The sequence below is a fragment of the Pongo pygmaeus genome, chromosome 20 (assembly GCF_028885625.2).
Source record: "Pongo pygmaeus isolate AG05252 chromosome 20, NHGRI_mPonPyg2-v2.0_pri, whole genome shotgun sequence".
In the NCBI taxonomy this organism is placed as follows: Eukaryota; Metazoa; Chordata; class Mammalia; order Primates; family Hominidae; genus Pongo; species Pongo pygmaeus.
In genome coordinates, this window is record NC_072393.2 from 59,501,023 (window position 1) to 59,523,942 (window position 22,920).

General features: G+C 48.7%; 1 protein-coding gene and 1 pseudogene across 1 annotated transcript; both read right to left on the reverse strand.

Annotated features, from left to right (window-relative positions):
* Positions 1 to 7,935: 7,935 nt before the first annotated feature.
* Positions 7,936 to 10,666, reverse strand: LOC129021101 (E3 ubiquitin-protein ligase XIAP-like; annotated as a pseudogene).
* Positions 10,667 to 18,849: 8,183 nt separating this feature from the next.
* Positions 18,850 to 22,044, reverse strand: LOC129021235 (protein FAM90A27P-like). The gene is made up of 4 exons (XM_054466450.1): positions 21,925 to 22,044; positions 21,281 to 21,480; positions 20,684 to 20,792; positions 18,850 to 19,599 (listed from the first exon to the last, which is right to left on the reverse strand). Exons 1-4 carry the CDS (start codon positions 22,042 to 22,044, stop codon positions 18,850 to 18,852), a joined length of 1,179 nt encoding a protein of 392 aa, XP_054322425.1.
* Between the last annotated feature and the right edge of the window lie 876 nt (positions 22,045 to 22,920).

The following is a 22,920-nucleotide window of genomic DNA, read 5'->3' on the forward strand; positions in this document are numbered from 1 at the left end:
TGTATCTTACTATTATTATTATCATACCACAAGTAAACAATAGAGTAACTTCAAGTTTTTAAATGAATTTCACTTATAAGGATATATTCTACTAGCCTTGGAACTTTTGTTATTAAAAGTCATTGTAAAATTCTGCTTGGTTAATTTCTTTGCATATGAATAAAATTATCTGAACTATGACACGTCTTACTGGTGTTTTGAGTTTTCCTTTTCACCTCAGGCCCATTTCCTTACATTTCAATCATCGTGTCTCATTTACTTGAGCAAAGAGGACTGGGTGTCCAGAGTGTCACCTGCAGACCTGTAGCTTCTGAGAAACACAGACCCTCAGGCACAGCCCCATCCCCACCTGCTCAATCAGTACCTGCAGTTGAATAACAACCCCAGGTGTTTCACGTGTGGGTTAAGTGGGATAAGCAGGAACATAGACTGACTCTCAACTTGGTTGCACGTCGGAATCTCCTGGTGAGTTTCAACCACTACTCCTGGCTGGGATCCACCCTTGGAGAGAGTCATGTTCTAAGTCCCGTGTGAGGCTGGATATAGGGTTGGGTGGACCCTTTGTGGTTAAGTCAAACATGGGTCAAGGTTAGGAAACACTGGAGGGAGACGGCGAAGACAATGCTTCCCTAACCCGCCTCCTCCCGTTTTCACCTTGGGAGGAAACTCTCCTGAATCCAGAAAGATCAGAAGGCTCTGAGGGTGGGATTTCAGTCTCAGGAGAGCCTCCCTGTCTCTCTAGGACCTGGTCCCTAAAAAGCAGTGGATGGAAGTCTCCAGGCTGCCTCGTGGATGGGGGCCGGAAGCCATGAAATATAGAGTGATCTGGAAGCTCAGGTTGAACTCCTCCAGCGTGCTTTAGTGGGGGTGATTTTTTAAAATGTGTTATATGGGAGTCATTTCTTCAACGTTGGGCAACCAATTTGCTGTACGAAGGGTTTCCTGGATATGGAAGTTACACTCCAGCATGTTGTGTTTAGTACGCTCTGGTTTGTCTATCAGCTCCGTGCTGATCTGAATTGAAGAAGCTGCACTTTTTTTTTTTTTTTTTTTTTTTTTTGAGGAGTCTCGCTCTGTCGCCCAGGCTGGAGTGCAATGGCATGATTTCAGCTCAGTGCAACCTCCGCTTCCTGAGTTCAAGTGATTCTCCTGCCTCAGCCTCCCAAGTAGCTGGGACTACAGGCATATGCCACCACGCTCGGCTCATTTTTTTTTTTTTTTTGTATTTTTAGTAGAGATGGGGTTTCACCATATTGGCCAGGCTGGTCACAAACTACTGACCTTAAGTAATCTGCCCGTCTTGGCCTCCCAAAGTGCGGGGATTACAGGGGTAAGCCACCACACCCAGCCACAATATTTTTTTTTAGAAGTTGTTCTTCAAACAAATGACTTCCTGCAATTAGGGAGATTATTTTTTAGAACAGTTTTATTGAGATATCATTGATGAACAAAACTGCCTATACAGAAGAAGTAGAACTTGATGTTTTCATAGGGTACATTGTGGAATGATTACTATATTCCAGTTCATTAATATACCTATCACCTCAACATAGTTACCATCTTTGTGTGGGGGGTGAGAAGATGAAATTTAAGATCTATCCTCTTAGAAAATTTCATACATAACAATATAGTATTTTTAAGCAGTCATTCCTAAACTGTACATTAGATCTCCAGAAATTATTAATCTTGCATACATTACTCTTTGTATCCTTTGACCAACTTTCTCCCATTTCTCTCCCCTACTGCCCCTGGCAACCACCATCCTACTCTCTGATTCTATGAGTGTGACTATTTTGCATTCTATACATCAGTAAGATCATTCAGTATTTCTCTCTTTTTTTTTAATTTATGAAGTATTTATTGATCATTCTTGGGTGTTTCGCGGAGAGGGGGATATGGCAGGGTCATAGGATAATAGTGGAGAGAAGGTCAGCAGATAAACACATGAACAAAGTTCTCTGGTTTTCCTAGGCAGAGGTCCCTGCGGCCTTCTGCAGTGTTTGTGTCCCTGGGTACTTGAGATTAGGGAGTGGTGATGACTCTTAAAGAGCATGCTGCCTTCAAGCATCTGTTTAACAAAGCACATCTTGCACCGCCCTTAATCCATTTAACCCTCAGTTGACACAGCACATGTTTCAGAGAGCAGGGGGCTGGGGGAAAGGCCATAGATCAACAGCATCCCAAGGCAGAAGAATTTCTCCTAGTCAGAACAAAATGGAGTCTCCTATGCCCACCTCTTTCTACACAGACACAGCAACAATCTGATCTCTCCTTCCTTTCCCCACACTTCATCCCCTTCTTTTCAACAAAACCGCCATCGTCCTCATGGCCCGCTCCCGATGGTCGCTGTCTCTTCGGAGCTGTTGGGTACACCTCCCAGACAGGGCGGCCGGGCAGAGGTGCTCCTCACTTCCCAGACGGGGCGGCCGGGCAGAGACGCTCCTCACTTCCTCCCAGACGGTGTGGCGGCCGGGCAGAGGCGCTCCTCACCTCCCAGACGGAGTGGCGGCCAGGCAGAGGCGCTCCTCACTTCCTCCCAGACGGGGTGGCGGCCGGGCAGAGGCGCTCCTCACCTCTCAGACGGGGTGGCAGCCAGGCAGAGGCGCTCCTCACTTCCCATATGGGGTGGCGGCCGGGCAGAGGTGCTCCTCACTTCCCAGATGGGGCAGCCGGGCAGAGGCGCTCCTCACTTCCTCCCAGACGGGGTGGCCAGGCAGAGGCGCTCCTCACCTCCCAGACGGGGTGGCCGGGCAGAGGCACTCCTCATCTCCCAGATGGGGTGGCCAGGCAGAGGCGCTCCTCACTTCCTCCCAGACGGGGTGGCCAGGCAGAGGCACTCCTCATCTCCCAGACGGGGCAGCCGGGCAGAGGTGCTCCTCATCTCCCAGAAGGGGCAGCTGGGCAGAGGTGCTCCTCACTTCCTCCCAGACGGGGTGGCGGCCGGGCAGAGGCGCTCCTCACATCCCAGACGGGGCGGCCGGGCAGAGGCGCTCCTCACTTCCCATATGGGGTGGCAGCCGGGCAGAGGCGCTCCTCACTTCCCATATGGGGTGGCAGCCGGGCAGAGGCGCCCCTCACTTCCCAGATGGGGCAGCCGGGCAGAGGCGCTCCTCACTTCCTCCCAGACGGGGTGGCGGCCAGGCAGAGGCGCTCCTCACTTCCCAGACGGGGCGGCCGGGCAGAGGTGCTCCTCACTTCCCAGACGGGGCGGCCGGGCAGAGACGCTCCTCACTTCCTCCCAGACGCGGTGGCCAGGCAGAGGTGCTCCTCACTTCCCAGACGGGGCGGCTGGGCAGAGACGCTCCTCACTTCCTCCCAGACGGGGTGGCCGGGCAGAGGTGCTCCTCACTTCCCAGACGGGGCGGCCGGGCAGAGGCGCTCCTCATCTCCCAGACGGGGCAGCCAGGCAGAGGTGCTCCTCACTTCCCAGACGGGGCGGCCGGGCAGAGACGCTCCTCACTTCCTCCCAGACGGGGTGGCCGGGCAGAGGTGCTCCTCACTTCCCAGATGGGGCGGCCGGGCAGAGGCGCTCCTCATCTCCCAGACGGGGCAGCCGGGCAGAGGTGCTCCTCACTTCCCAGACGGGGCGGACGGGCAGAGGTGCTCCTCATCTCCCAGATGGGGCGGCCGGGCAGAGGCGCTCCTCACTTCGCAGACGAGGCGGCCGGGCAGAGGTGCTCCTCACTTCCTCCCAGATGGGGTGGTGGCCGGGCAGAGGCGCTCCTCACTTCGCAGACGAGGCGGCCGGGCAGAGACGCTCCTCACTTCCTCCCAGACGGGGTGGCCGGGCAGAGGTGCTCCTCACTTCCCAGACGGGGCGGCCGGGCAGAGGCGCTCCTCATCTCCCAGACGGGGCAGCCAGGCAGAGGTGCTCCTCACTTCCCAGACGGGGCGGCCGGGCAGAGACGCTCCTCACTTCCTCCCAGACGGGGTGGCCGGGCAGAGGTGCTCCTCACTTCCCAGATGGGGCGGCCGGGCAGAGGCGCTCCTCATCTCCCAGACGGGGCAGCCGGGCAGAGGTGCTCCTCACTTCCCAGACGGGGCGGACGGGCAGAGGTGCTCCTCATCTCCCAGATGGGGCGGCCGGGCAGAGGCGCTCCTCACTTCCCAGACGGGGCGGCCGGGCAGAGGTGCTCCTCACTTCCTCCCAGACGGGGCGGCCGGGCAGAGGTGCTCCTCACTTCCTCCCAGACGGGGCGGCCGGGCAGAGGTGCTCCTCACTTCCTCCCAGATGGGGTGGCGGCCGGGCAGAGGCGCTCCTCACTTCGCAGACGAGGCGGCCGGGCAGAGGTGCTCCTCACTTCCTCCCAGATGGGGTGGCGGCCGGGCAGAGGCGCTCCTCACTTCGCAGACGAGGCGGCCGGGCAGAGACGCTCCTCACTTCCTCCCAGACGGGGTGGCCGGGCAGAGGCGCTCCTCACATCCCAGACGGGGCGGCCGGGCAGAGGTGCTCCTCACTTCCTCCCAGACGGGGTGGCCGGGCAGAGGTGCTCCTCACTTCCTCCCAGATGGGGTGGCGGCCGGGCAGAGGCGCTCCTCACTTTGCAGACGAGGCGGCCGTGCAGAGGTGCTCCTCACTTCCTCCCAGATGGGGTGGCCGGGCAGAGGCGCTCCTCACTTCGCAGACGAGGTGGCCGGGCAGAGACGCTCCTCACTTCCTCCCAGACGGGGTGGCCGGGCAGAGGTGCTCCTCACTTCCTCCCAGATGGGGTGGCCGGGCAGAGGCGCTCCTCACTTCGCAGACGAGGCGGCCGGGCAGAGGCGCTCCTCACTTCCTCCCAGACGAGGCGGCCGGGCAGAGGCGCTCCTCACTTCCTCCCAGACGGGGTGGCCGGGCAGAGGCGCTCCTCACTTCCTCCCAGACGGGGTGGCCGGGCAGAGGCGCTCCTCACTTCCTCCCAGACGGGGTGGCCGGGCAGAGGTGCTCCTCACTTCCTCCCAGATGGGGTGGCGGCCGGGCAGAGGCGCTCCTCACTTCGCAGATGAGGCGGCCGGGCAGAGGCGCTCCTCACTTCCTCCCAGACGGGGTGGCCGGGCAGAGGCGCTCCTCACTTCCTCCCAGACGGGGTGGCCGGGCAGAGGCGCTCCTCACTTCCTCCCAGACGGGGTGGCCGGGCAGAGGTGCTCCTCACTTCCTCCCAGACGGGGTGGCCGGGCAGAGGCGCTCCTCACTTCCTCCCAGATGGGGTGGCGGCCGGGCAGAGGCGCTCCTCACTTCCTCCCAGACGGGGTGGCCGGGCAGAGGTGCTCCTCACTTCCTCCCAGATGGGGTGGCGGCCGGGCAGAGGTGCTCCTCACTTCCTCCCAGATGGGGTGGCGGCCGGGCAGAGGCGCTCCTCACTTCGCAGATGAGGCGGCCGGGCAGAGGCGCTCCTCACTTCCTCCCAGACGGGGTGGCCGGGCAGAGGCGCTCCTCACTTCCTCCCAGACGGGGTGGCCGGGCAGAGGTGCTCCTCACTTCCTCCCAGATGGGGTGGCGGCCGGGCAGAGGCGCTCCTCACTTCGCAGACGAGGCGGCCGGGCAGAGGCGCTCCTCACTTCCTCCCAGACGGGGTGGCGGCCGGGCAGAGGCGCTCCTCACTTCCCAGACGATGGGCGGCCGGGCAGAGACGTTCCTCACTTCCTATACGAGATGGCGGCCGGGCAGAGGCGCTCCTCACTTCCCAGATGGGGTGGCCAGGCAGAGACGCTCCTCACTTCCTAGACGGGGTGGCGGCGGGGCAGAGGCTGTAATCTTAGCACTTTAAGAGGCCAAGGCAGTAGGCTGGGAGGTGGAGGTTGTAGCGAGCCGAGATCACGCCACTGCGCTCCAGCCTGAGCACCATTGAGCATTGAGTGAGCGAGACTCCGTCTGCAATCCCAGCACCTCGGGAGGCCAAGGGGGGCAGATCACTCCAGGCCAGGAGCTGGAGACCAGCCCGGTCAACAGGGCGAAACCCCGTCTCCACCAAAAATACAAAAACCAGTCAGGCGTGGCGGCGCGCGCCTGCAGTCCCAGGCACTCGGCAGGCCGAGGCAGGAGAATCACAGGAGCCCGAGGCAGGGAGGTTGCAGCGAGCCGAGATCACCACAGTACACAGAGGGAGACGGAAAAAAGAAGGAGAGGGAGACCGAAGAAAGAGGGAGAGGGGGAGGGGGAGAGGGAGAGCCAGTATTTCTCTTTTTAAAAAATAAATTTTATTGAATGGAGGTTCCCCAAACAGGAAAACACTTACGTTAAAACAATTCAATTATTGATTCCTTGGCTAACAACTAGATTGAATTACTGATCTGACTTGGAGCTGAAGTGCCCTGGAAAACGTATTTTAAAAATTTTCACTCTTTTCTTCCCTTGTAGGGTGCTTTAAATTAAGATTTTAAAATGTTGAATATTACAGGTTAAATGCAATTTTATATAACCAAACTGAAGCAGAAGACAGTGCTAAGGTGAAGAGCTAAGGATTTGCATAGTAAAAGAGGAACAAGACAGTTATAATTTAATTTTTAAAACTCTCATTTAAATTTGCAGTGCTTTAAACGAGTATTACTTATCCATTTAAATCAACTTTGTTGATTACTACTTAGTCATCAACAGAGTTTAGGAGACCATAAAAATACTCTGTTAGAAAATACAACAAAAATATAATTTTTAACAGTTTCACTTTCAAACTATTCTCTGTAGTAACTCACATCTGCAATACATCTGTTTTGAGAATCTTGAAATGTGAACCCTGAGGGTTCTATGAAGCATTTTTAAACTTCCAGTTTTACCCATTTTTGACTCTTTTTAAGTGTATTTAAACAACTCTTCTTTTTTATTTTATTTATTTATTTTTTTAGACAGAGTCTCACTCTGTTATCCAGGCTGGAGTGCAGTGTTGTAATCTCAGCTCACTGCAGCCTCCACCTCCCAGGCTCACAGGATCCTCCCATCTCAGCCTCTCAAGTTGCTGGGACCACCAACATGCACTACCACATCTGGCTAATTTTTTTGGTTTTGTTTTGTATTTTTAGTAGAGACAGGAGTTTCACTATGTTACCCAGGTTGTTCTTGAACTCCTGAGCACAAATGATCCACCCAGCTCAGCCTCTCAAAGTGCTGGGATTACAGGTGTGAGCCACCAAGCCTGGCCTAAACAATTATTCTTCACATTTAAAAACTCATTCACACAAGTACCTGTTTATAATTTTAAAAGAAAATGGACAGAATCCTAAAACACAAACATCCAAAACTAACATGTATCTTTCCACCAGTATAGAACAGTTCATTCCTTTTTCACAAAAATCAGTTATATGATTGATGCATTAACTCCAATCTCCATGTTTATACAGAATGCTCCATTTGTTAAACCTCTCTGAAAAGAATAAAAAATTTGGATGATTAATTCACTTACACTTAGAAACTAAGTCAGTATACCACAAATATATATTGTGATCAGTTATAATACAATATTTCTTGGCCTAGGGTTTCTATTAAACAACAGAAAAAAATGAATAAATACTACAGCTAATACCCTGAAAAAATGCAAAAATTCAAAGTTTAGCTTGCCAACTAAAGCACTTCCTTTTGCTTTTTTTTTTTTTTTTTTTGAGACGGAGTCTCACTCTTGTCAAGTGCAGTGGTGCAAACTCAGCTCACTGCAACCTCCACCTCCGGGGTTCAAGCGATTCTGCTGCTACAGCCTCCCAAGTAGCTGGGACTACAGGCGCATGCCACCACTCCCAGCTAATTTTTGTATTTTTAGTAGAGATGGGGTTTCACCATGTTGGCCAGGATGATCCCGCCTCGGCCTCCCAAAGTGCTGAGAAGCGTGAGCCACCACGCCCGGCTTGCATTTTTTTTTTTCTACTTGGCAGCAAATGCTGATGGAATTCAGTGCTGACTACTTAAAGTTGGTTCACATCACACATTTAATCAAGGTAATAAGAACATAGCACGCCCACTGTAGAGTTACATTAAGACATAAAAACTCTTTGCTTGAAAGTAATGACTGCACTGCACATGGGACATCTGTCAACTGCCTCAGCACATTGTTTACAAGTGACCAGATGTCCACAAGGAATAAAAACGACAGCGGTATGTCTGTCCATGCAGATTTTACAAAGCTTCTCCTCTTGCAGACGCCTTAGCAGCTCTTCAGGGCTGATCTCTCTCTGCAATGAAGTCTGATTGGATTCATTTTCTGTAGTGTCTTTCTGAGTGCTCACCACATCTGCAACAAGAACCTCAAGCGTTTTATAGTTGCTCCCAGATGTTTACATTTTTTCCTCCATTATTTTCTTAATGTCCTTGAAACAGAATCCCATTCGTATAGCTTCTTGTAGCATAGGATTAGGGAAGATGGTATCACTGATTCTTTTAGTTAGTGATGGTGTTTTCTTGGTAGTTTTTACCAGAGATCCCTCAAGTGAACGGGTTAAATGAATGTTGTTTATATATTCATGTCCGTTCTCTTCTAGCAGATACTTGCAGCCTGGATACCATTTAGCATGTTGTTCCCAAGGGTCTTCCTTGGGCTTCCAGTTGGCTAGCCCTCCTCCACAGTGAAAGCACTGTACTTTATCCTCTTGACCTATAGCATAAAATCCAGCTCTTGCAAGCTGCTCTTAGTTAACGGAGTACATCCATGTCCCAAAAGTAATGAGCTGGGCTTCATAACCTGTCATGGATGGATTCCTTGGCGAATTTGTCAATTTGAGAAATTCCTATCAGAACTCGCAACATCAGATTCACCTCGAATATTAACGTTGTGGCCCAAAATAAAGAAGCAATTAGGAAAATGTCTCCTGTGTTCTGACCAGGCACAATCACCAGGTTCCCAGTTTTTCAGTTTTCCGCCACAACAGAAGCACTGCACTTGGTCATCAGTGCCTGTGTAGTAGCCAGCTCTCTTGGGGTCAAGTGGGCAGAGGCTGGCCTGTTGTGAAACGACTTTAATCTAGCTTCTTCACTATGCATGGCGGGGCTCCTCGGGTGTATGGAGTCTCATCTATCCACCACCTGTCCAGTTCTCAAAAGCCGGTCTGCACGAGTCTCAGACGGCCTGTCTAAAGCACAATGCTTTTCCTCTCCCAGATGGTTTTCAGCTTGGTATTGACCATTTGGGACACCAGGATTTGCAGGTTTCGTGGCACCGTTTTCAAAATAAAAGCTGCGGATAAACCTGCAGTTCGGCGCTGCTTTCTTGTGTCTGTCAACTGCTGAGCCTCCACGTTGCCACCTGTCTACAGCTTCAGGGCAGCTAAAGCCCCTCAGGGCGTCTCCTCCATCGCGCTGATGCCCAGGCAGACCCACCACCTGCAAAGCCAGCAAACGTTTTTCATCTATTAATCTCTTCTACTAATTCTTCATCCTCATTGATGTCTGCAGACACATAGGTTTTAGATCCTTCGAAACTGTTCAAAGTTATCTTCTCTTGAATATAGGACTTGTCCACCGTCTCGCTCCAGGATAGCGGCTCCAACCGCCCAGGCGATCGGCCTTGTCCCAACGGAAGGGTCCCGCGGAGGGGCGGCCCGAACCCCCTACCATTGGAAATGCCAAACCCTGCCCCGAACCGGGCCCAGCCACCCAGGCTGACGACCTACGATTAGACCGCGCCCTCTGGGGAGCCGCCAAGGTGCAGCCACTTCCCAGAGCTCCGAAGCGTCAGCAAGAAAAGAGGAAGCCACGAACGCTCCCAGCCTCGAGCTGGAAACCACGCGGCGGAGCGGGCGCTTGCGCAGTGAGCACCTTGTGCCCCACGCCCGTGTCTCGTTCTTTTTTGTCCTTATTTCACTTTGCATAACTTTAGCATAATATCGTCCAGCTCCATCTACGTTGTTGCAAGTGGCATTTTTTTTAAAAGCTGAGTATTAGTACACTGTGTACACATGCACACACACGTGTGTAGGTTGCATGGCACTATATGTATATATAGTGTGTGTGTTGTATGTGTATCTCACAAAGTCTTTATCCATTTATCTGTTCAAGCACATTGAGGTTATTTCCATATCTTGGTTATTCTGTATAATGCTCCAATAAACATGGGAATTCAAGATATATTTTGGGGACTGTGTTTTAAATTCCTTTGGAGATTTTATATATGTGTGTGTGTGTATAAATATATATTTTTCATATAAATATAATTATATAAATTATACCAAATGTTATAAAAATATATTTTTTATAAATATATATTAAATAAATAAATATATATTATATATACATATATTTTTGGGGGGACAGAATCTCGCTCTGTCGCCCAGGCTGGAGTGCAGTGGCACGATCTTGGCTCACTACAACCTCCACCTCTCGGGTTCAAGAAATTCTCCTGCCTCAGCCTCACCAGTAGCTGGGATTACAGGTGCCTGCCACCACTCCCAGCTAATTTTTGTATTTTGGGTAGAGATGGGGTTTCTCCATGCTGGCCAGGCTGGTCTCGAACTCCTGACCTCAAGTGATCTGTCTGCCTCGGCCTCCCAAAGTGCTGGGATTACAGGTGTGAACCACCACCCCCTGCCTCCTTTGAATATTTACCCAGACATGTGATTGTTGGATGAAATGGCAGTTCTATCTTTATGTTTTTTGAGATACCTCCATAGTAGTTTCTACAATGACTATACCAGTTTACATTCCCATCAACAATGTGTAAGGATTTCCCACATCCTCACGGACACTTATCTTTGTCTTTTTGATAATAGCCATCCTATCAAGTGTGAAGTGGTAGCTCATTACAGTTTTATTTTACATTTTCCTGATGATTAGAGAAGCTGTCTCTTTTTCATATGTCTGTTGACTATTTGGATTTCTTCTTGTGAGACGTGTCTATTTAGGTCCTTTGCCCATTTTAGGACGAGTTATTCGTGTTTTTGGTATCGAGTTGTATGAGTTCCTTATATATTTTGGATGTGTGTGTGTGTGTGTGTGTGTGTGTGTATACATATAGATAGATAATATTTTTTTCAGTTGTATTGCCTTTCTTTTTCTTATTGATTTGAGTACACTATATATGCTGGAAACAAGTAATTCTTTGGTTTTTGTTCTTTCTTATCTTTTTATTAATATCAGCTCTCGAAATTTTTATAAACTGAATTGTCATTTCTCTTTTTATACTTCACGTTAATGCTTTTCAGGCTGTGTGAGAAATCATTTTGTTCTCCTTTGATCTATTCTATAAATTTCATTACTCATCTTTACAATTTAAATCAGATATCCATTCAGAATTAAGTTGTTGCATTGCAGTAACAATTGATATTATGTTCAATTAAGCCTCATGACTTTTACTGAATGGAAATCAAAATGTTGCGTTATGGTTTCTACTCTTTCTCTCATCACCACTGGAGCTCATATTTCTGTGAAGCCTTGTGGTCATTCTCTCCCTTCTTCCTGCCTACCGGACATGTTAGCAATCCCACAGCACTACAAAACAAAGCTTTGTGTCCAGAATCTTTAATGGGCTTTTTTTTCCTCAAAGTATCAATTATTTTCATATATATATATATATATATTTTTTTTTTTTTTGAGACAAAGTTTTGCTCTTGTTGTCCTGGCTGGAGTGCAATGGTGCGATCTCGGCTCACCACAACCTCCCCACCCCTCCGAGGTTCAAGCGATTCTCCTGCTTATTCATTTTACAAGTAAAATAAAATAAAACGAAATAATCCCACCTACTCTCCTGAATAGCTGGGGTTACAGGCAAGCTTCATGATGCCTGGCTAATTTTGTATTTTTAGTAGAGATGTGGTTTCTCCATGTTGGTCAGGCTGGTCTTGAACTCTTGACCTCAGGTGATCCACCTGCCTTGGCTTCCCAAAGTGCTGGGATTACAGGCATGAGCCACTGCGTCCGGCCTGTTTTCATATTCTAAAGGGTGAAGTCCACTGTGTTTAGAGATATTTTCCCCTTGCATTCCTTTCCTTATGTTTTCCTACATCTTTTATCAGCTTCTGTTCCAGACTATCTAAAGATTTTAGTGTAAAAAAATAGCCTTGAAAGATGGTGGTACTGTCTTCATGGGCGTTACAAGATAGATAAATTATTTGAACAATATAACAAAGATAATGCCTTCTACTGAGCCAAAAGTTAGGAAGATTTTCTTGCGATCCACTTTAAAATAGTGGGGGCAGGGTGCGGTGGCTCACAGCTGTAATCCCAGCACTTTGGAAGGCTGAGGTGTGCGGATGACTTGAGGCCAGGTGTTTGAGACCAGCCTGGCCAATATGGTGAAACTCCATCTTTACCAAAAATACAAAATTAGCCGGGTATGATGGCACCGACCTGGAATCCCAACTACTTGGAAGGCTGAGGCAGGAGAATCCCCTGAGCCTGGGAGGTGAAGGCTGCAGTGAGCTGAGATGGCACCACTGTACTCCAGCCTGGGCGATAGAGCGAGACTCTGTCGTGAAAAATAAATAAAAATAAAATAAAATAAAATAATGGGTCGGGCACGGTGGTTCGCGCCTGTAATCCCAGCACTTTAGAAGGCCGAGGCAGGCAGATCACGAGGTCAGGAGATGGAGACCATCCTGGCTAAAGTGGTTAAACCCCGTCTCTACTAAAAATGCAAAAAAATTAGCCGGGCGTGGTGGTGGGCACCTGTAGTCCCAGCTACTCAGGAGGCTGAGGCAGGAGAATGGCATGAACCCAGGAGGCAGAGCTTGCAGTGAGCAGAGATCACGCCACTACACTCCAGCCTGGGTGACAGAGCAAGACTCCATCTCAAAAAAAAAAAAAAAACAATAATAATAATAATAAATAATGGTGTTCTTAAATTTGAGAATTCTCAGCTGCGATGTGAATCTATGGTGTAGACAGCATCCACCTGGGCATCTTTGCATCCTCTCGATTTTATTAGGGGAAGGGAAAAGAAAGAAATGCAAATCTGAAGCTCTTGCTGCCTGTTGGGCAATGAAGAGTCTTTGTCTCAGAACTCTCATTCTTATGGGTTCTCCCGGATCCAAAAACTGACATAACTCACATATGACTTGTAGATAGTGTAAAATGTAAGACCCCTTGCATTGCTTTACGCTTTGGGAGATGATGGGATAGTGGGCAAAATATGACTGTCTAAAGAGGAACGTGCTAGGAGCCTTTGAGACCCTGTTAGGGTGGGGATAAGTGAAAACTTCCTGTACATGTACTAAATGGTCTCACCAAGTTATGGGGAAAAAGGAGTAAGACCTGCCCCTGTCCTACCTGTGAATGAGGCTGGAGTATAACACATAGAATTGGAAAACAAAAACTAAATGTCCTCTGCTTGTTGTTCATTCTGTTTTTGGCTGAAGGCAGAAAGGTCAAAGTGTTAGGACCGGCGAATAAGTGAGTCTCAAAGCACCAAATATGTTGCTAGTGGAAGGTGTCTGAGTCACTGGTGGCAAATTTGTATGGGTCTTTGGCAACCTCAATTCTTGCCTCTTCAGGAGAAAGAATTCAACTCAGGGGTATAAGGCAGACGAAGAGACCGAGGCACGTTTCAGAACAGGAGTGAAAGTTTATTAAAAAGCCTTAGAGTCTGGGCACGGTGGCCCATGCCTATAATCCCAGCACTTTGGGAGACTGAGGTGGGTGGATCACTTGAGGTCAGCAGTTTGAGACCAGCTTAGCCAACATGGCAAAACTCCATCTCTACCAAAAAATACAAAAAAATTAACTGAGCATGGTCGTGCATGTCTGTAATCCCAGTTACTCAGGGGGCTGAGGCAGGAGAATTGCTTGAACCCTCCCTCCTTCCCACAAAAGCACTAGTTGTTGTCACCACCGCACAGAGACCTTGGTCCTGGTAGTGAGTGGAGCTGGGTGAGTATTTTGCATTTAGTCTGAGACTTGGAATCTGCCATCAAGGATGTCAACCAGGCATTTACAAAAGTGATGCTAAGAGCAAAAGGGATTCCTCGGGGTTGGAACCTGGTCCACAGCCATGGCTTCCCAGGAAGGAAGAATAATTCTGAGACCTGAGAATTAAGTTGGCAGAGAGATGAGGCTCAAGACCCCTAGTACCAAGCTTGTCCAACCTGCCTAATTTTGTTGTTCTTGTTGTTCTGTTTTGTTTTGTTTTAGGCTTTTAGCAGCCTGAAGCCATGGTTTTTAGTTTCCATCTCTAGTGAGAAGCAGAAAAGAGGGTTGAGGAAGGGGTTTTACTGGCCCAACCAGAAACAAACTAAGAACCCAGGACTCTATTCTCTCTCTTGGACACACTACACCAATCCCTGATGTCACATAATGCAATTTAGTGCAATCTGCAGTGACATTGATTGTTGGTGTTTAATCCAAATGATAATGAAAACTGACTTGTAATGTGCCTAAGGACTTTAGCTCCAAAATTAATCTACTGTTCAGTCTACCCTAGGAGAATTATAGACTCAATTTTCAGAATTATTAGAAGTGCACTACAAGACCACTGTGCTTCTCAAAGAGATAGGAGAGACCAAGAGGAATCACCTAATCCTGTACAGAAAGGGTGTCTCCAAATGGCAATTGCTGGAATACAAATGTTTTCTGTCATCCATAGTGCATGAATGCTTAGTGGAAACTGATTGTCTCCTCCTGAAAACATCCATAGTCTCTTCATATTGACAGATTGTTTTCCATCTTCTACTTAAAGAATCAGTATTTGAGGAAGTGGTAACAGTACAAACTGGGTTTCAGAGAGCAGCCCTTGGGCACAAAAGTTTCTAATGATGTATTCTCTGGTTTAAGCATAGTCTCATATGAATCCCACAGTGTACTGCTGGAAATGAAAGCTGGGAGTCGCAAAGAAAATGAGTACTTGAACAAAAGATTTCTCAGCAAGGCAATTTTACTTCTGCAGAAGGGTGCTGCCTATAAGCCTGACTGCCATGAGAGCACCCTGAACAAAGGAAAGCAGGGATTCTTATTCCTAATGCATTGGGCCCCTACTGCTGTGTCCTATCTCTATTGGCTGCAACTGGACTGCACAATCTAGACTGATACCGATTGGCTAAAAACTTAAAAATTTCCTAAATAGGTAAAGGTGCAATGGGGAACAAAGAAACAGATGGGGTTGGTTGCGGGAAACTAAGAGAACAATAACATTTCCAAATAAGGAGAGAAGCCTGGGCTGCAAGCTGCGACATGCCTGGGCATGTCTGGGCCTGTCCGGGCAGGCCAGGAAACGTATGGGTTAGGCCTTTTGGTTAACAGTACAGGGACATAGGATTACTTATTTCTTTACTGTATTTACCAACTGCCCAGGGCACAACAAATAGTTATTAGTAGGGTAAAAGATTTGTTAATAGTATGAAACATGAAGGAAACTTGAAAGAAGCTTTTAAGTGGGACTATCATTCTTAGAACTTATTATTCTTAACAAAAGGGAAGTTATGAAGAGGAACTTTTATTCTCCACAGCACAATTTTGATTTGTAAAACACACAAAATTTAACACGTTAAAGACTCCATTTGTACAAGAGGCTTCCACTTAATATGTTTCAGAAATCATGCCTTATTGCTATTACTTTTACTTGTATCAAGTATGAATATAGAGATAAGTATATAATTTGAAATTACTAACATTAGGTTTCTACCTTGTATGGTTTTATCACATATTGGTGTTTCATTTCCCATAGTTTAGAGCAAGACATAGTGTTCAGTGATTTTTGTGATGGGTTCCAATTTATTTCTGGCATAAAAGCAAAATCTTATGTCTTCTGCCATCTCAAGATAGAGGCAATTGTGCATTCTTTAAATATGATTTGTCATGGAGCAGCTCCTGGAGAATTATAAGGTCATTCTGCATCTACGTTATGTTAAGATATCTCAATTTTATTTGAAATTTGTATTGGCATATTCTATAAATCGTTATCCATGAATGTAAACCTGTTACAAACAAAGTTATGAAATAAAATAACACCAATCTACAATAAGAGGGCAGGACTTAAAATGACTCTATATACATCTGCATTACTTGAAGAAGACAGTTAAATTCTGCCTTGCATAGAGTTTAACTCCACCACTCTTTACCAACCCTGCCAAGGTCAAGCCCCCTCTTTGCTCTAAAATTTTGGATTTTGACAAATCAGTAGCTTTATCCATCTATGTGTTCCTTAGCTTTCCAGTGAAAGTAATAGTCCTGCCTGTTCTGTGATCTGCCTGCCTTGGCCTCCCAAAGTGCTGGGATTACAGGCGTGAGCCACCGCGCCTGGCCCGAGTGTACCTTTTTGAGTCATTTTCCCTGTGTAGCCCTCATGTTTTTGACATCATTTGTCCACTCCTGTTCCAAAGCACCCTTTCAAGGATTGTTGTGTAAGAAATCATTGTAAGAGATATTGACGCTGTCATCATTGGGGGTAAAAGACAGACATGAACATGTAACAAAGATTCTGCCTCCCGCTTGAAGGACCTACATATTTCATGACAGTCTTGATGATGGTGGGATGCTGAGAGAAAAATCATTTTCTGGAAAAGGAAAGGATGGGTTGAGGGATAAGAGAAGGCACTGTGGTCATGGAGTAAATGTGTTCATCAAGCTGGAAACAAGGAGTAGGAAGCCTCCCTGGTCTTCCATGCTAGTGAAGCTCATGTAAAAGAAGAAGGATTTAAACAAGCAACTGAATGTGCTTTGCTTACTATTCATTCTTTTCCTGGCAGAACAGTGAAGATTCAAGGGTGACTTGAAAGCATTCTAGCTTCCGTATTTGAGCCTTAAGGAGCCAGCAGGCAGGTGGCACTGGGAGGGTTGAGCTTTGCTGCTGCCTTCCTTACCAGCGCAGACACTCTCCTGCTCTGCGCCCCAGTTTCTTCCTCTGTCCCTATCCTGACTTCGTCAACATTAAAGAAGAAACTAAATATGCTTGGAATTTGTTGTAAGTGGGGCACTCAAACGTCTACAGCTCTGCTGGATATGCATGCCCCTGTTTCCATCCTGGCCTCTGTGGCGCAATGCAGGGAGGGTGGGCTGGGTGCGGGGGAGGCTGAAAGTTCCCGGGGATAAGCATGGGTCGTGGGTGCAAGCGCGGGCAGAAAAAGAAAGGCTCCGTATCTGGCTCTCCCTGGTTGCTGAAAGTACAAGCAAAAGAAGGAAGCTTCACAGAACTTAGGGTGAACAAACAAAAGATGAAACCTCCCTCCACCCTGGCAGCCCCCATGCTCACCCCATCTACACCCCTGCATTTCCCACAGGCTGCCTGGGATCCTGTGGTGCAGCCCGCTAGACTGTAATGTCTCTATCAGGGAAACTGTTTGTACAGCAAATTGGGTGGCCGGAGTTGAAGAGATAGCTCTCACGTAACGTATATTTAAAAATTACCTTACTAAAGCAAGCTGGAGGAGTTCAACCTGAGCTTCCAGATCACTCTTTTTATTTCATGGCTTCCAGCCCCCATCCACGAGGCAGCCTGGAGACTTCCATCCACTGCTTTTTAGGGACCAGGTCCTAGAGAGACAGGGAGGCTCTCCTGAGACTGAAATCCCACCCTCAGAGCCTTCTGATCTTTCTGGATTCAGGAGAGTTTCCTCCCAAGGTGAAAACGGGAGGAGGCGGGTTAGGGAAGCATTGTCTTCGCCCTCTCCCTCCAGTGTTTCTTAACCTTGACCCATGTTTGACTTAACCACAAAGGTCCACCCAACCCTATATCCAGCCTCACATGGGACTTAGAACATGACTCTCTCCAAGGGTGCGACCCAGCCAGGAGTAGTGGTTGAAACTCACCAGGAGATTCCGACGTGCAACCAAGTTGAGAGTCAGTCTATGTTCCTGCTTATCCCACTTAACCCACATGTGAAACACCTGGGGTTGTTATTCAGCTGCAGATACTGATTGAGCAGGTGGCGGTGGGGCTGTGCCTGTGCTTCTGTGTTTCTCAGAAGCTACAGGTCTGCAGGTGACACTCTGGGCACCCAGTCCTCTTTACTCAAGTAAATGAAACACGATGATTGAAATGTAAGGAAATTGGTCTGAGGTGAAAAAGAAAACTCAAAACACCAGTAAGACGTGTCATAGTTCACAGAATTTTATTTATATGCAAAGAAATTAACCAAGCAGAATTTTACAATGACTTTTAATAACAAAAGTTCCAAGGCGAATAGAGTACATCATTATAAAGGAAATTCATTCACAAACTTGAATTTACTCTATTGTTTACTTGTGGTATGATAATAATAATAGTAAGATACATTTTACCATGTGCCATTCATGACATGCTTTGCATAACTTATTGAATCCACTGAATAGCCCCAACACTGAGAATATTGGTACCTCAACTTTACACATGCGCTAGCTGAGATGCCCTCTCTATCACAGTGGAAATCAGAGTCTAGGTAGCTTCATAAAATAAATGGAGTACTTCCCTTGTTTGATATCCTGGAAAAATGTATACGGTATAAAAAAGAACAGTTTCTTAAATGTTTGAATTCACTGATTAAAAAAAAAAAAACATTTTTTCCAAGAAAAAAAAAAATTCCCCATTTTTCCAAGGCTAAGCGTTTCTCACTACAACTCTCCTTCACAGTCAAATATTCTTGAGTCAGAAGATACTGACGTTTTCCACTACCATCAGAGGGCCCTTTGCCCAGAATTACTCAAATTTCAGTGGTTTGCTCCCTCCCTCAGATGAGTTTCAAAGCTTTCTATTGACACTAGTGGAGCATTGTTTCCTTATGTTGACTCAGTTTCTCATGTAATTATATGTAATTGAAAAAGAAATCTATAGGACACTTTCATAAGCCCCATTTTAATACAGGTTAAATTTACATAGTGTAAATAGGCAGGGTTCGTTGATCCCCGATAGTATCTGGAGTCCACGTTTGAACAGGCACCGCTGCCAGGGAAGGGCTGACCCCACACAGGGCTACTTCCTGCCTCTCCCTTTCTCAGCCTTTCAGCCACTTCCAAGTCACATGGGCTTGAAGCTCGGTCTTCTTGCCTTGGGGGCCTCAGTCACTGTCACTGTCCTCAGAGGAGGAAGAGATCAGAAGGTCCTCATAGAGGACACTCATTGAGACCTGGGGACCCCGCCCCTCAGGCTCCCTTGAGAAGTGAGGGCTCTGAGCGGAAGCAGAGTTTTCAGGAGGACAGGATGTGGGCTGCAGGGTTGCGGTCTTGGTGGCTGCTGTCTCTGCAGTCGTCTTGGGGGCCTGTTTGGATCCAAGTCCAGTTGCAGTGCAGGGAGGCTGAGTTCCCAGGGCGGGGGTCGGGAAGGAGCTGAGTCTTGCTTTCTTTGCGGGGTTCTGGAAAGTCTGGGTGGGGACGGGGGCAGGCTGCTTGCCTGGTGCCTGGATTCTGGAGTCCTGGCCACACTTTTGTCTGACTTGCTGTGGTCTGGGCTTTGCATCTGCATGGGGATGTTTGATTTCTGCCTGGGATTTAAGGGCAGGGCCCGGGGCAAATGCCTGCATGGCAGGCTGGAGAGCACCGTGGGAGGACACGTCGGGCCTGTTGGCTGGCAGCCTAGCACTGAGAGTAGGGGTCTGGCGGGAGCTCTTCAGAACAGGGAGCAGGGAGGCAGTAACGTCCCCGCCATGTCCATTGGTGGGTCCACAGGTGCTCAGTTGAGGTCGATCATTGTGACCCGAAGGGCAGAGTAATCTCATCTCGGGTTTGTTGACAGACGGTGGAGCTGTGGACACTGGGCCCAGGACAGATCTCTTCTTGGTGGTGTGGACAGGCAGTGGCATGGTAGGATGCTATGGGAGAAAACATCCGACATGAGACAGCTCAGCAGTAGAATTCCCAAACTCTGTGAAGCAGGGATCTCACATGCAAAACCACATCACAACAGAAACTGTGTGAAAATGAGAAGCAAGCTAGGACAGAGGAAAATGGACAGGCTGACATGAGAAACAGAGGAGAATAACAGGCACTGGGATTGCGTCTAAATCAGGATCAAATATAGGGAAGACCCTACAAAAGAGACAGGACATAGGAAATTAAACGTCACAGAAAAGAATGTACACATGGTCACTGAATATATGCAGAACTGTCACTTCAGGAATAGTGCTGGGGAAAGATAGTCTACCATTCTGTTTGCTGTGACTATCACATATGAAAATTAAAACTGTCTTTATGTTCTCTATTGTTAATATCAAAGGAATACCAATTCCCCACACAATGTGGAGACTGGAAATGGCACAGCTCCTTTTGAAAGCAGATGTAAGAACATGTATAAAAATGAAGGAGACGCCTTATCTGCAGCCAGGATCCCGAAGGCATCTGATCAGTCACTCCCCATGGGCACTGAAATGTGCCCAGCAGCATTTGCTGGCCAACTTGCAAATAAAGGTACAGAAACCAACTTTCAAATAAAGAACCTGAGGCCGGGCGCGGTGGCTCACGCCTGTTATCCCAGCACTTTGCGGGGCCAAGGCGGGCGGATCACGAGGTCAGGAAATCGAGACCATTCTGGCTAACACGGTGAAACCCCGTCTCTACTAAAAATACAAAAAATTAGCTGGGTGTGGTGGCGGGTGCCTGTGGTCCCAGCTACTCGGGAGGCTGAGGCAGGAGAATGGCGTGAACCCGGGAGGCGGAGCTTGCAGTGAGCCGAGATCGCACCACTGCACTCCAGCCTGGGCGACAGCGAGACTCCATCTCAAAAAAAAGAGAAGAAGAAAAAGAAGCTGGAAACCGGAGTATGCGAAGTCTTCGTGTAGCGCAGTTCTCCTGCAGGGCAGCCTAGGTCTAAAAATGACCCCCACCCATGAGGGGCACAGAAGTGAAGGAATCAGGGGACCCAGAGGAGAAACAGAGCGGGGCCAGGGGAATACGCACCCTCAGGAAGAAACAGTCTTCTGCTGGCTCCTTCCAGGCTTCCTGCGTCTTCTCTTGGGGAGTTCTGGGAAATGTCTGCGTCGGAGCTTTGCTCTGCTGCTGCTGGGGACTGCAGAAGAAATCACGTTCACTGTCTGGACTCGCCTGATCCTCCAGCTCACACCAGTGACTGGGAACCAAGCACCCTCCCGGAACCCAGCCCTAGCCCTTGCTTTGGGTGAGGGAGGCATTCAGGCCTCTGTGAACTTTGCCAAGACAGCCTCTTCTCTCATCTCAGAGGCAGCCCCACTTCCAGGAAGCTCCGCGCCCCACCCCCCACCCCCGCCATGGCCCCAGGTTCCCTAAGTTCATTCAGGCCCTGGTACTACTCTGCCTACCTCGGGTAACATCCCCAGGTCTCCCACAGCCCCTGCCCTCTAGAGACCCTCAGCGCAGGAATAAGCTCTGAGTAGGGATCCTGGAAGGCAGAGGCCCCCGCCCACCTCCATTTGGAGCTTTCCTTGTGTGCTTAGAGAAGGCTGCACAGAAAGACTAGGGGAGACACCAGCTCCTGAGGCGCCGACCTCACGGATCGTCCTTGACCCTGCAAATCCTTACCTTGGACTTCGCTCCTTTTCTCTGTCATTCCTCATAAAGGGCCCTGGAGCCTGGGGTAGCTGGGCCTTTGCTGGTTTCAGGTTCTCCTTCTCCTTGTGTGAGCCCAGGGGCTGCAGAGGAAGGGCCCCATTCCACCTCTTAATGGGGCAGGTCTTGCTCCTGGCTGAGTGCCCAAAGGCCCCGCAGTTCTTGCATTTCACCTGCAGGTGGAGGAGGACAGAGAGCAGTGAGTCAACAGCAACCACAGGCACCTGCAAAGCTTCACACACGGCCTGGGTTTTGGAGATGGATTAGTTTAGGAGGGGACATAGGCCCATGGGCTGTTGGTTGCCTGGAAATTCAAGATATTATCGTCCTCCCCAGAACCCGTTTAACAGGGATCCCAGGAGGAAGAACACGTGTGTCTGAGAATGAAGATAATGAACCAGTGTTGAGGACTCAGCAAACACCAGGCTGGACATGACACTGGACAGAGAATGAGGCTGCTCCTCAGACTCCGAATGGGCCAATCTGCCAAGACAGGAGGCTGACCGCTCTGGTCAGACTGAGACCAGTGGGAACTCTTAAGTCATAATCACGGGTCCCATGTTCAAGCCCACTCTCTGGTGTCCATTGGTTATCAACATTTTCAAGCCCCCACTGACCCTGGATTCCTCCTCCTCTGCTGGGGGAGTCGTCTGCCCCATGGGTCTCCTCTGCTGCTCCTGTGGGTTCTTGGCTCTGGGGGGCCACTGAGCCCGATGGTGGACGTAATGACCGGCCATCTGTGGCAGGTCCTTGAGCTTCTGATCAGTCTTCTTCATTAAATGATGGTTGGATTTCCTAGTCATAAGAAAAAGAGAAAACATTACACAGACACCAGACGAAAGTCCCTCCTACCCCTATTTACCCAAGCAGGGATGGAGGGACGTACTGGCCACTGAGTCACGCCCACTGTAACTTGGTCCTCTCTGAACCCAGGTCCCAGTTGTGCTATTTTGCGACTCTCTCCTAGCCTGGCCTACTCCCAGAACAGGACACAGATTTTATAAACCAAAGGCTGCTTGATTTCTAGAGGGTGAAGTGAGATTTGCAGCCTTGCATAATAGTTTTCTGGGCTCTCAGTTTGTGTGCAGTCAGTGCCTCAGAGCTGAAACCCTCTGACAATATTTATCAAAGCCAAGACATGAACAGCCAATAACTACTTATTTTTTTCCAGCTAGTTCCAGAAAACCCACTATTTTCATAGACTTCTCACTCAGAAAACCAACCAGAAGCTCAAAGCTTTGCAAAGTTTTCATATTCAACCTATGGATACTCGTGAAATTTCACATGAGACCCCTGTGACCACACGCCACTCTTCACACAGAAGCAGGCACAAAGCCAAGCGAGGACCAGCCCGCTAAGGATCCTGCGATGCTGACACGTATGTGCATGTTCACGCCAGGCATCGCACACATCACAGCCCATGTCATGGGGGGACATGCAAGACGGAAACCTCCAGGCGTGTTCAGGCAGAAACCTTGAGCCCACAACAGGAATACAACAGGAAAACAGTGGTTGGGGAATGCCCCAGGCTGTCCCTACCTTACTCCCTAATACTTGTCTTACCTTTCATCTTGGTATCCAGGTCTCTGTGAAATTGTGGGGGGCCGATCCAC

Coding starts and splice junctions, on each gene's coding strand:
- LOC129021235 (XM_054466450.1), bottom strand. CDS start 22,044: ATGGCCGGTCATTACGTCCACCATCGGGCTCAGTGGCCCCCCAGAGCC. Junction 20,793..21,280: donor GAAAAGGAGCGAAGTCCAAG/GTAAGGATTTGC, acceptor TTTCTTCTGCAG/TCCCCAGCAGCAGCAGAGCA. Junction 19,600..20,683: donor AAGACTGTTTCTTCCTGAGG/GTGCGTATTCCC, acceptor TTTCTCCCATAG/CATCCTACCATGCCACTGCC.